General features: G+C 37.0%; 1 protein-coding gene across 1 annotated transcript in view; it reads left to right on the forward strand.

Annotated features, from left to right (window-relative positions):
* The first annotated feature begins 7,076 nt into the window (after positions 1–7,076).
* Positions 7,077–16,199, forward strand: part of RIGI (RNA sensor RIG-I) — a 33,316-nt gene continuing 24,193 nt past the window's right edge. The window contains exons 1-5 of the mRNA XM_019624080.1: positions 7,077–7,280; positions 9,322–9,456; positions 12,172–12,353; positions 13,320–13,467; positions 14,512–14,634. Of these exons, the coding sequence (XP_019479625.1) occupies positions 7,175–7,280; positions 9,322–9,456; positions 12,172–12,353; positions 13,320–13,467; positions 14,512–14,634 (694 nt within the window). The 5' untranslated portion in view covers positions 7,077–7,174. The remainder of the gene's footprint in view (positions 7,281–9,321; positions 9,457–12,171; positions 12,354–13,319; positions 13,468–14,511; positions 14,635–16,199) is intronic.

Genomic DNA, 16,199 nt, shown 5'->3' on the forward strand with positions numbered 1-16,199 from the left:
GGCTTCTGGACTACCGCTCACTGCGGCTGCTTGCCGCTCATGCTGGCTGCCAGCTACACACGGTAGCCCATGGCAACCCACTGCCACAGGGGCTTCAGCCTACGCCGTCGCCAGCGACTCACGGCAGCCCAGCTCCAGGTTGAGCTGCTGTCCAGCTCCTAGCTGTGGAGGGCAGTGTCACTGGCCCTCATATGTGGGATCCGAACCGGGGCCCTCTGGCATCCCAAGCCAGTTCCCAACCATCGCACCACTTGGCCAGCCCAGATTATGTTACTTCTTGCTTAAAACCCTGCAGTGTGTTCCCATAGCACTTAATTCCTCACTTCATAGGCCCTGTTTACCTATTCAGCAACACTGCATACCATTTACCCCTTTTTCATGAAGTTCCATCTGTAAGTGTCTTTAACTTTCTTTGTGACCCATTTGTGCTATCGGTCCCCCTGTATGCACCCCCTCCCCCCACCCCCGCCAACTACTTTCCTTGAATAGTTGATTCTCATGCTTAAGGATTCAGCTGAAATGTGACCTACTCAGAAAGATATTCCCCTACCACTATATTAAAATTGTTTCCAACCTCCATTATTTTCTCTAATGACTGTATTTACTTTCTTTGTATCACTTTACATTTGGCAATTAGTTATTTGTGTTTTTACATCTTCATTGTCTATCTTCTTCCTCATCATCAGACTCAAGCTTATGAGGGAGACTGTTTTTCACGTATCTCTATATACCCTGTGCTTTTCACAATACCTGACATAGATGCTCTGTAAATGTGTTGGATAAATTAATGCCCAGGTGAGGAGAGGGTCTAAGACTGAGTTCTTTCTTTTCACCATCCTGTGACACTCCCCTTCTCTGGCCTTGGTAAAATTTTACCTACAAATCTGCCAAATGATTTATTTTCTGGGACTTCAGTTCTTTTAGATTCAGTCTACACTATAACTGCTGATGTTTAAAAAGTCCATTGTTATTCAAGGCTATGTTATTTCACAGTGTTAGCATAAAGGAGGCATGGATTTATTTTTTTAAAGGAATTTTGGTTCTGATTTCTTAGTTAAAAATCCAAAACCAAATAGTGGTAGAATAGCTTGTACGATAACAGTTTAAAAAATGGGCAAAACATAAAGAACAAGTACTTGAAGGCATTGGAGAAAAATCAAAAGGCAGCAGCAACTGGAAGGAATTTGGTAGTTCCAAATATAGGAACTACCTATATTTGGCTTTTCTTCTGAGGGTCCTCCCCAGTCCACATGGAAGTTAGAACACAAGCAGAAAGCCATAGTCATTGAATTAGAAGAGGGGCTCTGGAGCTGCCAGAGTGATGATATTGAGGGGGAAATTTCAGAAAGAAAGGACACAAAGGGGAAACGCTAAAATTTGTATGTAACCTTCATTCAAATCCTTAGCTGACCTTGAAACAAACATGCAGGGGAGACTTCAAGGAGCCCAGGTAAGCAGTAGCTGGAAGGCTGAGAGAGCTCATCAGACATGTCAGCTGCCACCAGAGGGAAAACAGAATTTGGAGTCAGTCTCACCAACTTACAAGGGCAGGGAAAACAGGGCTTTTCACTGAAACCCCTACAGGGCCACACCTTAGCAGGAAAGACTGACCTAGGACTAAGGGATTCACCTTGCACTAAAGGCACAGCTGAACAGACCCACCACAATGTAAAACAAAGCTATAAATTCAAAATGAGTAGCTGGTAAATTAGCATGCTAGAGCAAAAACCCCAGTGTAAAATGGTAGACTCTAGAGATTCTACAGCATATCTATAATGTCCAGTATAAAATTTTAAAAATTACTAGACATGTGAAAGTACCTATAGTCAAGAGAAAAAGTTACAAAACACACTAAAACAATCCACATGATGAAATGAGCAGACAAAGACTTTAAAGACACTATTAGAAATATGTACATGAGCTTAAAACAGTTAATGAATAGATGGAGGTTCTCAGCTAGAAATGGAAAGAAAAAAGGAACCAACAAAAATCGCAGCATTTTTAAAAACAATATTTGAAATGAAAAATTCACTGGAAGCCTTAACATTGGAGAAGCAAGAAGGGAAATGACATCAGCTAGAAACCATTATTTACTGATAAGAATGAATATCACCAGAAATGGTAAATAGATTGGAAAATAGAAAAGACTATAATTTTTAAATTTTATTTAAAAGACAACTGATTTCTTAACAATAAAGCATAACATTGTATTATGTGGTTTATAACAGAAGTAAAAATTATGACAATAGCACAAAGGATGGGCTGGGGTAGATGGAATTATGTGGTTGCAAGGATCTTACATTTTACCTGATATAGTATAATAATTCTAATTAGACTGATATCTTACGGATGTGAGAGAGGCATATAACTAAAAGAATATAGTCATGAGCTCATGACAATGTTTTGGTCAACGATGGTCTGCATATGTGAGGGGGGTCCCATGAGATTGTAATGGAGCTGAAAACCATATCACCTATGGATGTCATAGCTGTTGTAACGTTGGAGCTCATCACATTACTTGCTTGTGGTGATGCTGGTGTAAACAAACCTGCACTGCCAGTCATATAAAAGTATAGCACATACAATCATGTACGGTACATCATAATAATAAATGTGTTGCTAGTTTATGTATTAACTGCACTATATATTTTAGAGTGCACTCTTTCTACTTATACAAAAAAGTTTGCTGTAAAACAGTATGCTGTGCTATACCAGTAGCAGCCTTGTACATCTTGTGTTTACTGTTTCTCTTGATGGCATCCCTTTCTCTCGTGTTTTATTTAATCTCGTGTTGTTTTGTACAGTAACATATTGTACAGGCTTGTAGCCTAGAAGCAACAGGCTATCCCATGTAGCCTAGGTGTGTTGTAGATTATACCATCTAGGTTTGTGTAAGTGCACCCTATGATGTTCACACAATGACGAAATTGTCTAACAGGGCATTTCTCAGAACTATCCCCATTATTAAGTGGCATATGACTTACATGAATTAGAGAATTATAGCTAAAAGAGACAAAAGTAAAAATATACTTGATTAACCCAAATTGAAGGAATATAGGAACAAAGGAACAAATTTGGATGAAACAAACAGCAAACTTGGAGTTTTAAGCTCATGTCAATAATTAAATGTAAATGGATTTATTGCTCCAATTAAAAGCCAGAGATTATCAGACTAAATAAAATAAAGGGACACTCAACTATAAGCTGTATACTAGAGATGTGCTTTAAATATTAAAAGAGGTTGAAAGCAATAGGATGGAAAAAGATATACCATGCAAACAGCATAAGAAAGCTGTTATAGGTATAGTAATATATGAAGTAGACTTTGCTATAACAAGTATTAACAGACAAAAGAGACATTTCATAATGACAAAAGGTATAATTTATCAGGAAAATACGACCTTAAATGTGTATGCAGCTAGTAACAGCTATAAGATTTATGATGCAAAAACAAAGAACAAAAGGGACAAATGGACAAATGAATAATCATAGTTGGAGATGATATCACTCCCTCTCAGTACTTGACAAAACAAGTAGACAGCAAATTAGAAGGATATAGGTGACTTGAACCACACTATAACTCAACCTGAATAATTGACATTTATAGAACATTACACCCAAGAACTTCAGAATACACATACAGAATAGATGTTCCTGGAACATATATCAAGATAGTCCATATGCTGGGCCATAAAATAAGTTTCAACAAATTTCGAAAGGTTGAAATCTCACAACATGTTAAACTGATCCCAACAGATTAAAATCAGAAGTCAATAACCCTCAAATGTTTAGGAAATTCCCAATATTTGAAAAATAAACATCATACTTCTAAATTAACTCATAGGTTAAAGAAGAAATCACAAGGATATTAGAAACTATTTCAAATGAAATGACACTGAAAACAATATATCAGAATTGATGGGATGTTAGAACTTATCAGCTGAGAAAAGGGAAATTTATAGCCTCAAATGCTGATATTGGAAAAGAAAAATGTATAAAAGCAGTGATTGAAACTTCTACCTTAACAAACTAGTAAAAGAAGAGCAAATTAAACCTAAAGAAAGTAGGAGAAAAGAATAATGATTAGAGTGGAAATCAATGAAATAGAAAATAGAATAACAATTTTTAAAAACTGAAGCCAAAGTTGGATTTTGAAAAGATAAATAAAATTGGTCAATTCCTGGCAAGACTGATTTTTTAAAAAAGGTAAAGGATAATAAGGAATAGCATGAACAACTTTATGCCAGTAAATTTAACCTAGAGGAAATGGTCAAATCCCTTGAAAAGCCCAACTTACCAAAACTGATTTGAGATAAAATAAAAAAGCAGAATAGCCTATGTCTAGTAAAGAAATTGAATCTTTGTAAACAATCTTCAAAGAAAGAAAACTCCAAGCCCAAATGGTTTCATTTGTGGATTCTATTAAACGTTTCAGAAAGAAATGATACCAATCTTAACAAACTTGTTTTAGGAGGTCATCATAACCCTGACATTACAAGAAAAGAAACTTACAGACCAATATCCCTTATGAACATAGATACAAAAATATTAGCAAATTGAATCCAGAAATATACATAAAAAAGGATGCTACATCATGACCAAATGGACTTTTTCCCAGGAATTCTAGGTTGGTTTAATACCCAAAAAATCAATCAGTGAAATTCAGTATGCTAATGATATACAATCATTTCAATAGATGCAGAAAAAAACATTTGAAAAATTTAATATTCATGATAAATACTCTGAGTAAACCAGGAATAAAACAGAAGATCAATCTGATAAAGGCATCTAAGAAAAACGTACAGCCAACATTGTAATTAAAGTGAAACATGGATTGTTTTCCCACTGATACTAGTATAAGATAAGGTTGTTAACTCTCACCACTTTTATTCAACATTTTATTGGAGATCATAGGTGGTGCAATAAGAAAACAAAATAAAAGGCATAAAGATTGGAAAGGAAAAAGTGAAAACCATGTATTCACAAATGACATGATTGTTTACCTAGCAAAATTTAAGGAATCTACAGAACAATTACTAGAAGTAACTGAATTTATCAATGTTGTATAAAACAAGGTCAAGAAACAAAGAACATTTGTATATATACTAACAACAATTTGAAAATGAAACTTTAAAAATAATTCCATTTAGGGTAGCATCAAAGAACATGAAATAGTTAAGATAATTTTAACAGATAGGTATAAGACCTATACTCTTAAAACTATAAAATACCGCTGAGAAATTAAAGAAGACATAAATGAAAAACTAAAGAATACCTAATTAAATGAATTCATGGATTAGAACTCAATATTGTTAAGATGTCAGTTCTCCCCAAGTTCATCTATAGGATCAATATGTAGTTCTGATCAAAATCTCACTAGGCCTGTGTATGTGTGTGTGTGTGTGTGTGTGTGTGTGTGTGTGTGTGTTGAATTGACAAGTTGATTCTTATGTCATAGTGAAATGCAAAGATCCTGGAATAGCCAATACAGTCTTTACAAAAAAGAAAAAAACAGTATCAGCAAATAGATAAATGAAACAGACTAGAGTTAAAGATAGAAATGCACACATACAGTCAATTGATTTTTTTTTGACAAAGGTGCCAAGGCTATTCAGTGGGAAAAGGAAAAATTTTCAACAGATGAAACAATTTGTTTTGGAACAATTAGACGTATGGGGGGAAAAATGAAACCTTGACCCCTACCTCACACCACAACAAAATTAATTTGAGATGATCATAGACCTACATGTAAAAGCTAAAAAACACAAAGACTCTAAAGCAGCGGTTCTTAACCTGTGGGTCGTGACCCCTTTGGGGGTCAAACGACCCTTTCACAGGGGTCGCCTAAGACCATCAGAAAACACATATTTTTGATGGTCTTAGGAACCGAGACACAGGTCCTATATCCGTCTCTAGGCGGGTCCACCCACATGCAGATATGCCCACATACGAGTACCAGGCTTCAAGACAAAATTTCATTTATTTGTAATTAGAAATAAATATTTCACAATATATAATTACATATTGTTTTTTGTGATTAATCACTATGCTTTAATTATGTTCAATTTGTAACAATGAAAATACATCCTGCATATCGGATATTTACATTACTATTCATAACAGTAGCAAAATTACATTTATAGAGTAGCAACGAAAATAACTATGGTTGGGGGTCACCACAACATGAGGAACTGTATTAAGGGGTCATGGCATTGAGACCCACTGCTCTAAAGGAAAACACAGAATACCTTCATGACCTTGGAGTAGGCAAAGATCTATTAAAGAGAACACAAAAATCAGTAAACAAAAGAAAGTGATAAATTAGGTTTCACCAAAATAAACTTCTACTCAAATGACACCTTTAAGAAAGTGAAATGGTAAGTCACAGACAGGGTGAAGATATCTGGAATACATATATTTGACAATGGACTTGTAGCCAGTAAATAACTTGTAAATCCATAACGCAAAGAAACACCATTCAATCAGGCAAAAGATTGGAGCAGATGCTTCACAAAAAAAGATATATGAATGGCCAATAAGTACATGCAAATGTGCCCAACATCATTCATTATTTGAGGAATTAAAATTAAAACCACAGTAATAGGCCATTTCGTACCAACCAAGATCGCAAACAAAACTGACCAGTCCGTGTATTTACTGGATGTGTATCTATTGGAGCACTCTTCCACTACGGTGGGGATGCAAGATGGTAAGGCCATTTTGGAACAGGCTGAAGTTTTCTGTAAAGTTAAACGTACGTGTACACTTACCGTAGGACCGACGCAACCTGGGAGAAGTGGTTCCACTGCTTGCATTTTTCAAAACTCGTAATTGTACACTTCAAATCTGTGCACTTTATTGAATCTAAAGTTTACCGCTATAAAAGCAAAACAGAAAAGAAAGATAAAATGAAAATAAAAAAAACAATCCCCAGGGCTCTTTTTCGAACCTCCTGGACCAGCGAGCGGCAACGGGTGGGAAAAGCAAGCTGCCAGAGGGGAAACGAAACCCAGCGGGGACAGTGGGGCGGGGCGGCTGTGCCCTATGGTAGCCCAGCCTCCGCGGCCTCGGCCCACTGCTAGTTGCAGTTTCATTTTTCCGAAAGTCCCTCCCGGCTCAGTGCGGTCTCCTAAGGGAGTGGAGCGTAGGTGAGACGGGGAACCGAGCTGCGGCTATGACGGCTGAGGAGCGGCGGAACCTGCTCGCCTTTCAGAGCTATGTCACGAAGATTCTGGACCCTACCTACATCCTGAGCTACATGGCCCCTTGGTTTAAGGAGGGTGAGTGGTCCCCAGCGGGGCCCGCCTCTGGGGGGCAGGAAAACAATTCAGGACGTGTTTTCCCTTTACCCGCTTTTAATCAATGCGGGTAGCCTGCTGGGAACGCCGGGTTTGTGGCAAGACAGCAAAAGCGATTTAGACTATAGAGATTGTCAGAGTTTGAGGAGCACTTGGAGGCCCGGTTGAGGAAACTGAGTCCCAGCAAGACGCTTGTGGGGCGGGGAGGGCGCACATCTATTTAGGTTCAAAGCTGGAGAAACAGGTCGCTGTCCATTTCATTTGTTTCTATTAATTGTTAGCGCCTACTATGTGTGTTGACTTTGTGCTGACCTCAGAGATTCGGAAATAAAATACAGCCCCTTCCTTAAAATAATTTACAGCTCAGGGGGTGGGAGACAGGTTAGGACAAATGCACACGAATGGTTACCAAATACTGTCAGAGCTACAAGGAAGTTCACACTTAGTCTGCGGGTCACTCCCAGATACCTGGAAGCTTGAGAGGTTAGCAAGACTTGGACTGAGTGGCTTGCTGCTTCAATTCAGGTATTTCCACCTAGACATATGATGATGGACAATGGACCATTTTATACATTTGTATTGAAGGGCTTTGTGTTGGAGATGAGGGGAGACTTTGGGGACAGAGAAGAAGGGAGCTGGTGCCTGGAAGGAGCTGAGATGGGGGAGGAGGGAGGAATCTGGCAATTCCTTTTCAGACTTGAAGTGCCTAAATATCTTTCCTGATGTGAGCTTATCCATACTCGCCTTATGCCCATACATTCCCATGCACACACATACAAATACACCAATATGTTTAAACTATATTAGACGTATCCTGCATCTCTTTTACTATAATTCTTCACTGCATATGTTGGATATTGTACACTGGTTGATTCTTGGGAAAGGAGCATTGAAGCCAAGTTTCTTATGGAGAGGTGCATGGGCACTGGGGTTTTGCAGGGCATTGCTTAGGTTATCTATGATGTGTCAAGGTAGACCTAAGTGTGGGCTACAGATTTTTTTGCAGTATCTCTGGAGTCAAAGGCTAACCGTTAGCACACTGCTGGAGCGGTATTCTGAGTATCCATTCCATCAGTAACATTTTCTGGACACATGCATGAGCCAGGCACTTTATTGATGATTAGAATACAAAGATGAGTACATGTCCATGATCACAGTTTAAGGGAGAAGACAGACCCTCAAACAATTACTATATACTATTAAGACAGGTTAGTCAGTATAATATCAGGCAGTCAGGAATTCCCTGGTAGACTGAGCAAAGATAAGAAAAAACTGGTTATTCCTTAAACTAGCCATTTCTTCAAAATTATAGGGTGACTCCCACATACTGAAACAGAGACATCAACCATGCCCCAGAACAACAAAGCCATTTTAGAGGACATTACGAAAGGCCTCCCCAAAGGCTGAGCAACAGAACAGGTTCAATGAGTGCCTTGATAACAGGCACCAGTATTTCAGCATTCCCCCTCCCAGGCAGAAAAAAAGGATAAAACTCAAGCCTTTTACCCTAGCTAGTGGGCATCCCATTTTCCGGGTACCCCCTCCTGCTCAGGAGCTGTAACCTTTCTCTTGCTTTAATAAAACTATCCTCTGCTACAAACTCTACCTCTGGTCTATGTCTCCATTCTTTGGCTTCACAAGACTATGATCCCGGCACAAGAAATATCCTACATCACTATGCAGGGTCAGTGCTCTAGTCAGGGACATGTAAAGAGACAGAAAGCACAGAAATGAGATCAAGAAATTCTACCTGGGAAACTTGAGGGCATCACATGCCATATACATGGATGAACCTTGAAAACAGTATGCTAAGTGAAAAAACCCAGTCACAAAGCCTATGTATTGTATGCTTCTATTCATCTGCCTGGGCAGAGAATTTGCTGCTTTCTTGCAGTTCCTCCATTGCTGTGATTTGTTACAGTCTCCGTCCCCATTTGAGAAGGTTTAACAATCCTTTTCAGGTTTTTCTTCCAATGATTAGTTGTTCTGCAGTTTGGTAAGTGACTCTTGCTTCTGTTTGTAGATGAGCTGCAGTGTATTCAGGCTGAGAAAAACAACAAGGGTGCAATAGAGGCTGCCTCACTTTTTCTTAAATTCCTATTGGAGCTCCAGGAGGAAGGCTGGTTCCGTGGCTTTTTGGATGCTCTTCACCATGCCGGTGAGTTCTTTCTTACTCACAAATCAGAGTGGATTACCTGACTGTTTCAGAACTGTAAAAGTGAAATGCTGCTAATTTTGAGGTATCCCCATATAGTTCATGTCTTTTAATGTGAGGCAATGTAAAGACTATGTTCAGGCAGATATATAATTGCCTACCTGAAATATACAAAGGAATCTACAGAGAGTATTGTAACTAATGGGATAGTTTAGTAAGTTTATTGGAAATAAGATCAGTATACAAAAGTTAGTTGCATTTCTACCCACTGGAAGCAAATAGAAAATCTAATCTAAAATGAAATATTATTTATAATAGTAAAAAAAGTTACAATGTATTTTGGAGTAAACCTAGCAAAAGATGTATAAAGTCTGAATGGAGAACGTGATAAAATGTTATTGAAAGATATTAAAGAAGTCTTAACCAAGTAGAGATATATACCCATGCACATGGCGAGGAAGACTTGATATCATAAAAATGTCAGCTCTTCCAACCATTGATCTATATATTCAATTCTAATAAAAATTCTTCATGCTTTTTCATGAGTTTGACAAGCTGATTCTAAAATGTATATGGAAGAATTATGACCCAAGAATAATCAAGACATCTCTAAAGAAGAATTAACTAGGCTGGGTTTCCCCCTTCTAGATATCAGGATTTATTGTAACACCATAGGCATTGACACAGTGTAACTCTGGTACTGGTATCAACCAACTGACCATTCAAATGTATTATAGAATAGAGAGCCTTCAATTAGGCTCATGTATTTATGGAAACCTGTTATATTAGAGATCACTGCGAAAGGAGGATCATTAGGAAAGGAGGGGCTTTTTTGACAAATTGCAGTGGGCCCTTATAAACATGATAACCTAAAGAGGATAATGTTAAAAACCAAACAAACCCTAACTTTCATATCCATGTGGATACAAATAAATTTGTATTCCTTACCTCATTCCATTCACATAAATACAAAATGAATTCAAAAGAATTAAAGACTTAATTCTGAAAGGCAAATATTTAACAATTTTAGAAAAGAATATAGAATAATATTTTTACGGCCTTGGGGTAGGGCAGGGTTTATGAAACAAGACATTTAAGCATTAGCCATAAAAGAAAGTGATAAATTTGAAGATGTAAAATTGAGAACATCTGTTAATTAAAACACAGTAAAATGAAAGTGAAAAAACAAGTCACAAACTGGGAGAGGATATTTGCACAATATATAGTCACCAAAGAATTGGTATATAGAATATGTTAAAAAGGCTTTAAAATCAATTAGGAAAAGAAAGAAAACATCCATAGGGCATAAGATGTGAACTGACATTTCAAAGAATAGGAAGCATGAAAGGTTAATAACATATGCAAAGATTCTCAGCCCAGTTAGCAATTAGGGAATTGTAAATTAAGAACACAATGAGATAGCATTTTATAGCTACTAGATAGGAAAATTTAAGAAGTCCAACAGCATTAAAGCTTGACAAGGACATTTAATAATGGGAAATCTTAAATATTACTATACAGAGTGTGACTTGATGCAACTATTTTGAAAAACAATTTGGCATCATCTTGTATAGTTCAACTCTCATAATCCTTCTATCCTACAGTTTCACTCTTAAATATGTGCCCTAGAAAAACTCTTACACATATATTCCAGAATACTCACTCAAGAATATTCATAGTATAATTGTTTGTAATAACAAAAGCAAGCAAGCAAACAAACAAAACTGGATGCAACCCCAATATCCTTGAAGAGGAGAATGGGTAAAATAATTTTAAAATATTCTCACAATGGTTCATTATACTGCAATGAAAATGTATGAACAAAGCTACAGACAACAACACAGGTAAAGTTTAGAAATGTAATATTAAACTTATTTTTTTAAAAATCAGAGTAAATACCTTTAGTAGAGTATAATTATAAAGTTCCAAACAAACTAAACAAAACATATATTGTTTAGAGAATCAAACTTATGCCATGCAACTATTTAAAAAAAATCAAAGGAGTTATGCATAAAAAATACAGGATAGTGGTATGTCTGCAGGGAAATAGGAGGGCAGGAAAGAGGAGGCACACACCCACAGTCGTATTGGAATATTCTAGTTCTTACATTGGGCAGTGCATTCACATGCGCACATTTTGTTGTTCTGCTTATCATAGCCTAAATAAAAACAGTGTGGGCCTGAAAGTCAGACTAGCTTGGTAGCCAATCTTGAATTATTACAGTTAGAAATATTTTTTCCACCTCAAATTTCCTATTGTACTTAATATTCGTTTTTTGGAATAATATAGAAGGTAAGCTCCTGAGGGGCAGGAATTGATATTTGTATTAATTTTTGCCTTCTTTTCTACTTTGCACTTACCAGATACTTAATAACATGATGATTTGACTCATTGAAAGACATATCAGGGGTTGTAGGTGAAGTCCCTGAGAGCATTTTGGAAGGAAGATTTTATACTAAGACCAAATGTAAGACTTCACATTTATCCTTAGTACTTTCTTCTAAAAGATGATAAATATTGTGAGAGGACCTAAAGTGTCGAGTCCCTAAAATGAATAGTAAGCTTTCTTTTTGAAAGACCATTAATAATTGAGGCTATTTACAGATATGTTTTGAGACCCCTCACCATACGTTCAGACATGAGTCCTCTGATATTAATCTCAAAGTATTTTTTAGTTGATCCCATAAAAGCCCCCAATTCTTTTTTTTCTTTTTCAGGTTATTCTGGCCTTTATGAAGCCATTGAAAGTTGGGATTTCCAAAAAATTGAAAAGTTGGAGGAGTATAGATTGACTTTAAGGCGTTTGCAACCAGAATTTAAAACAAGTGTTCATCCAGATAATATCCTTCCTGATATATCTGAATGTTTAATTAATCAAGAATGTGAAGAAATTAAACAGGTAATTTAATGAAAATAAAATACTGAATTTGGGGGAAATAAGTTGAACATAGAAAATGTTTTCTGTTTTCAATACTGTTTTAGACTTAAGAAAGATCATTGAAATCCACAAAAATCTTCAAATCTAAGGTATAATTACCTAGAATAGTACTTTTAATTTTGAACTGAGTGGTTTTGATGTGACAGGTTTTTTTCAGGTTTGCCCTGTTTTTAATTAAAATTACTTTATTACTTTTGTGAATAATGTTTTATGCAAATTTAAATAAAATCAAACAGTTTAGCAAAGAAAAAGAAAAAGAGCCCTAAACTCTAGTGGTTAAGTGTTCAGGCTCTGGACACATAAATTTTGTTAGAATACTACTCAACCCCTTATTAGTAGTGTGACCTTAGGCAAGTTGCTTAATTTCTCTAAGCCTCTGTTTCTTCATGTATAAAATGGAAATAATAATAGTACTTTATTACTATATTTTTATAAGGATTAAATGAGATAATATATGGAAAGTGTTTACATATGCCTGACCCATAACAATAAGTGCTCAATAAATTTTCGTTATTATGATCAATAATAGAAGTCATGTAAATCCCACTACCTTGAAAAAAAATTTGTTAATTTTTGGTTATATTCTTCCAAATATCTCTCTATGACAATATACCAATATTTTGAATGGTTGTCAAATGGATTGTTTTCCTAATTTGCTGATGATGATCGGATATAAGATCTCAGAGGAGGTGAGAATGCTTGGATTGACATAGTGATATAACATGTAGAAGACAAAGACGAAGGTTTAAAAAGGTATCATAAAAGATCATGTTGGATGGAGCAAAAGTGGCCATGAATAAGACCTATTGAACTATAGTAGGCAATGATTTTAAATCAGATAGCACTTGAATTGATACTCCTTTGGTAGACACTCATAAAAGGAAAACTTGAAATTCTTCATCAGTCAACCGCAGTTGTCTTGCTTAGATATGTTCCAGCAAGGGGCCAATGGCAGGCGCAGAGAAAATGGCTGAATGCCTTCTCAGATCAGACAAGGAGAACTGGCCCAAAACTTTGAAACTTGCTTTGGAGAAAGAAGAGAACAAGTTCAGTGAACTGTGGATTGTAGATAAAGGTAAGATATTCAAGACAGAGCTCTGAAGGGTGGGAGGGTCGGAAAACATGCTCTGCCTTTCTCATAGCTCTACTTAGGGATTCCTTCATTCCTGCCTGGTTTTTCCTCACCGTCAGAGGGAATTTTCCCCTCAGATGCCATGGCTACATCTCTAATTTTAGAGACCAGCATGAAACTGAGTCTGCAAGGCAAGTGGCTACTTGCCTACAGAAGTAATTTGGTTGTATATAACCCCTAAACATGGACCACTGCATACCATTCTCATCCAGAATTAGCCCATCTGGTCCAGAGGATTTGGGGAAGACAGAGTCTGAGCTTGCTGTCTGGGTTTAGATGATCAGAGAAATAGCTTGAAAATTCTAGAGTTGAAGGTTCAAACTCCAAGACTCATCCCCTTTTCAGAGTAGACTCATAATAGACATTTCTTGGTTCTCTTCCTGGAAGCCATCTGGAACTGAGCCAGGACACGATTGAAAAAAGAATCTATTGTGATTAAGTGTCTGAGCCATCATTTGGCTTCCTGAAGCTAACATCTTCTCAGAGCATTGTTTTAAAGGCTGAGTTTGGTAAATGCTCTGAGTGTCTGGTCTTAGCTTTTCCCAGGCTTCTTTAGATCACCAGTTGTCTGTATAAATACACATCAGATTTCTTGGGTCAGGTCAGGATGGGAAGACATGAATATCTGCTAAATGGCGCCTCTCTTCTTTAGTGTGCATGTGAATCACCTGAGGATTTTGTTCAAATGCAGAATTTGATTCAATAGGGGCTCAAGAGTCTGCATTTCCAGCAAGCTCCCCAAATTGCTGGTTCATGTTCCACACTTTGAATAATAAAGCCCAAAATGACATTGGAGTTCAAACTCTAAATTACGATATCAAACTCACAAAGATTATTCTAGTTGTTTTAGAAGGTGAAGAGGGTGGTTGTGAGAAATCTTAATGGAAGTTTAAAATTTTAGTATTATGACCTGTTTGTAGGGCTTTCACCATCAAGACTGTAATCAGATTATGTAAATAGTCTAAGATGTTTTTTGGTTTCATAAAGGCTCCAAAGATGTTGAAACGAAAGACCTTGAGGATGAGGACATGAAAACTTCTGAAGTACAGATTGTCTACAAGGAAGAACCAGACTGCCAGAATCTTAGTCAGAATTCCTGTCCACCTTCAGGTACCAGCATTGTTTGTTCTTTTACATAATGTTGCTCTTCAGGTACTTTGTGTAGGGACACGTCTTTTCAATGCCAAAAGTCACAGCCTTTTGAAATGGGTTTTCAGGAAAAGTAAGAAAGGACCGTGAATTTATATTATAATAGATAGTTTTTTCTATTATTAAGAATGTCATTCTCTCTTTTCCATAGCTATTGTCAGCTGCTTCTCCCTCTTTTACATATTTTTTTCTCTCTTTTTATCACTAAGGAAGTATGTGCATGTTGACCTTGAAAATGCAAATAGATTCCTCTCAGAAACTCAATGTCTATGAAATGCAAAATGAGCCCGACTTTCTAAAGAAATACTACTATTTGGGAGTCACTTGCTCAAATTTCCTTTTCAGAGCCCAGGGCCGCAAAGTAAATTGATGAAGTTTGTGCACTGCACATATGTGCCCGGCTGAGAGGTTGAATGGAGGCTGAGATCCAGCCTGTGCTGTTTGCCAAACTGAATTAAAGGGCTGTATCCACCAAGAGGGGTGCTTTTTCTAATTCATACAAAGGCACTGTGTAAGTTAGCTGTGGCCCTAGAAGGCCCACTGTATGTTTCTAAAAGCATAGTTTCATGAGGAGACCAGAAAGTTGCATAATAAGCCACGGTAAAAAGTTATTTACAAAAGGACATCAGGGAAGAAATTATGATTAATAGTTGAGTAGTGTTAGAAGCAAGATGTGATTTGGGGATCAAAACCACAAGAAGAAAATTTACAGATTACTTCTGCAACTGAATGATAAGAGTTTTTTGTCATTCTAGAATAAAAATCAATGAATGTAAGTTGCTTTAATCTTTTCTGACATGTAAAAGTCCTTAGTGAACTCTTAACCTTTTAGAAATTCTCCTTCCCTTTAAAATGCATAGGTTGGACTCAGTAGATGATTTCCAAGGTCTTTTGTAGCTCTTAACATTCTATATGCTTATCTATTATTGACATAAAGCCTCTGCTTGTTTTTTAAAACTTTGGTTCTATTGAGAGGAAATACCATGTGAGGAAAGCCTTCAGAATTACAAAGCATGGTTGCTCTTCAATAAGATTTCCTTGGGAATTCAATATTTACAGTTTAGTGTTTTTTCAAAGATCTTGGAGGGGTTTATTGCTGTTTTGTTCTATGTAGCATTTCCTTCAACTGGTGGCCATCTGTCTTGCCCTAAATAAAGCCATTTGCTTTTTTGTTTTGTTTTGTTTTGTTTCCTTTCCCTTCTTGTCATTAGTACTTCATCATTGAGGGAGAATTCTGTATTTCAAATCAGTGAAAAAACTGGAATGGTTAACAAGAGACAGGATTCTAAACTTTCTTACATGAGGCCCTTCATGCCGAAATCAGCATTCCTGCCTATTTCACAATAGATAGGTGTCACGTCCAGTGTGGCAAGGGCAAACGGGTTTCTCTTGAGGGGCGGCGTAGATTAAATAAAGAGTCAGAGACAGAAGTAAAGTTTAAGAGCGAGACCAAGGGACCGAGTAAGCCCCAAGGGACCCACTCAGAGAATCTGAGTGAGCCTAAGTGACTCATTCAGAGAATCCGA

Source organism: Hipposideros armiger, unplaced genomic scaffold (assembly GCF_001890085.2).
Source record: "Hipposideros armiger isolate ML-2016 unplaced genomic scaffold, ASM189008v1 scaffold_577, whole genome shotgun sequence".
Classification (NCBI taxonomy): domain Eukaryota; kingdom Metazoa; phylum Chordata; class Mammalia; order Chiroptera; family Hipposideridae; genus Hipposideros; species Hipposideros armiger.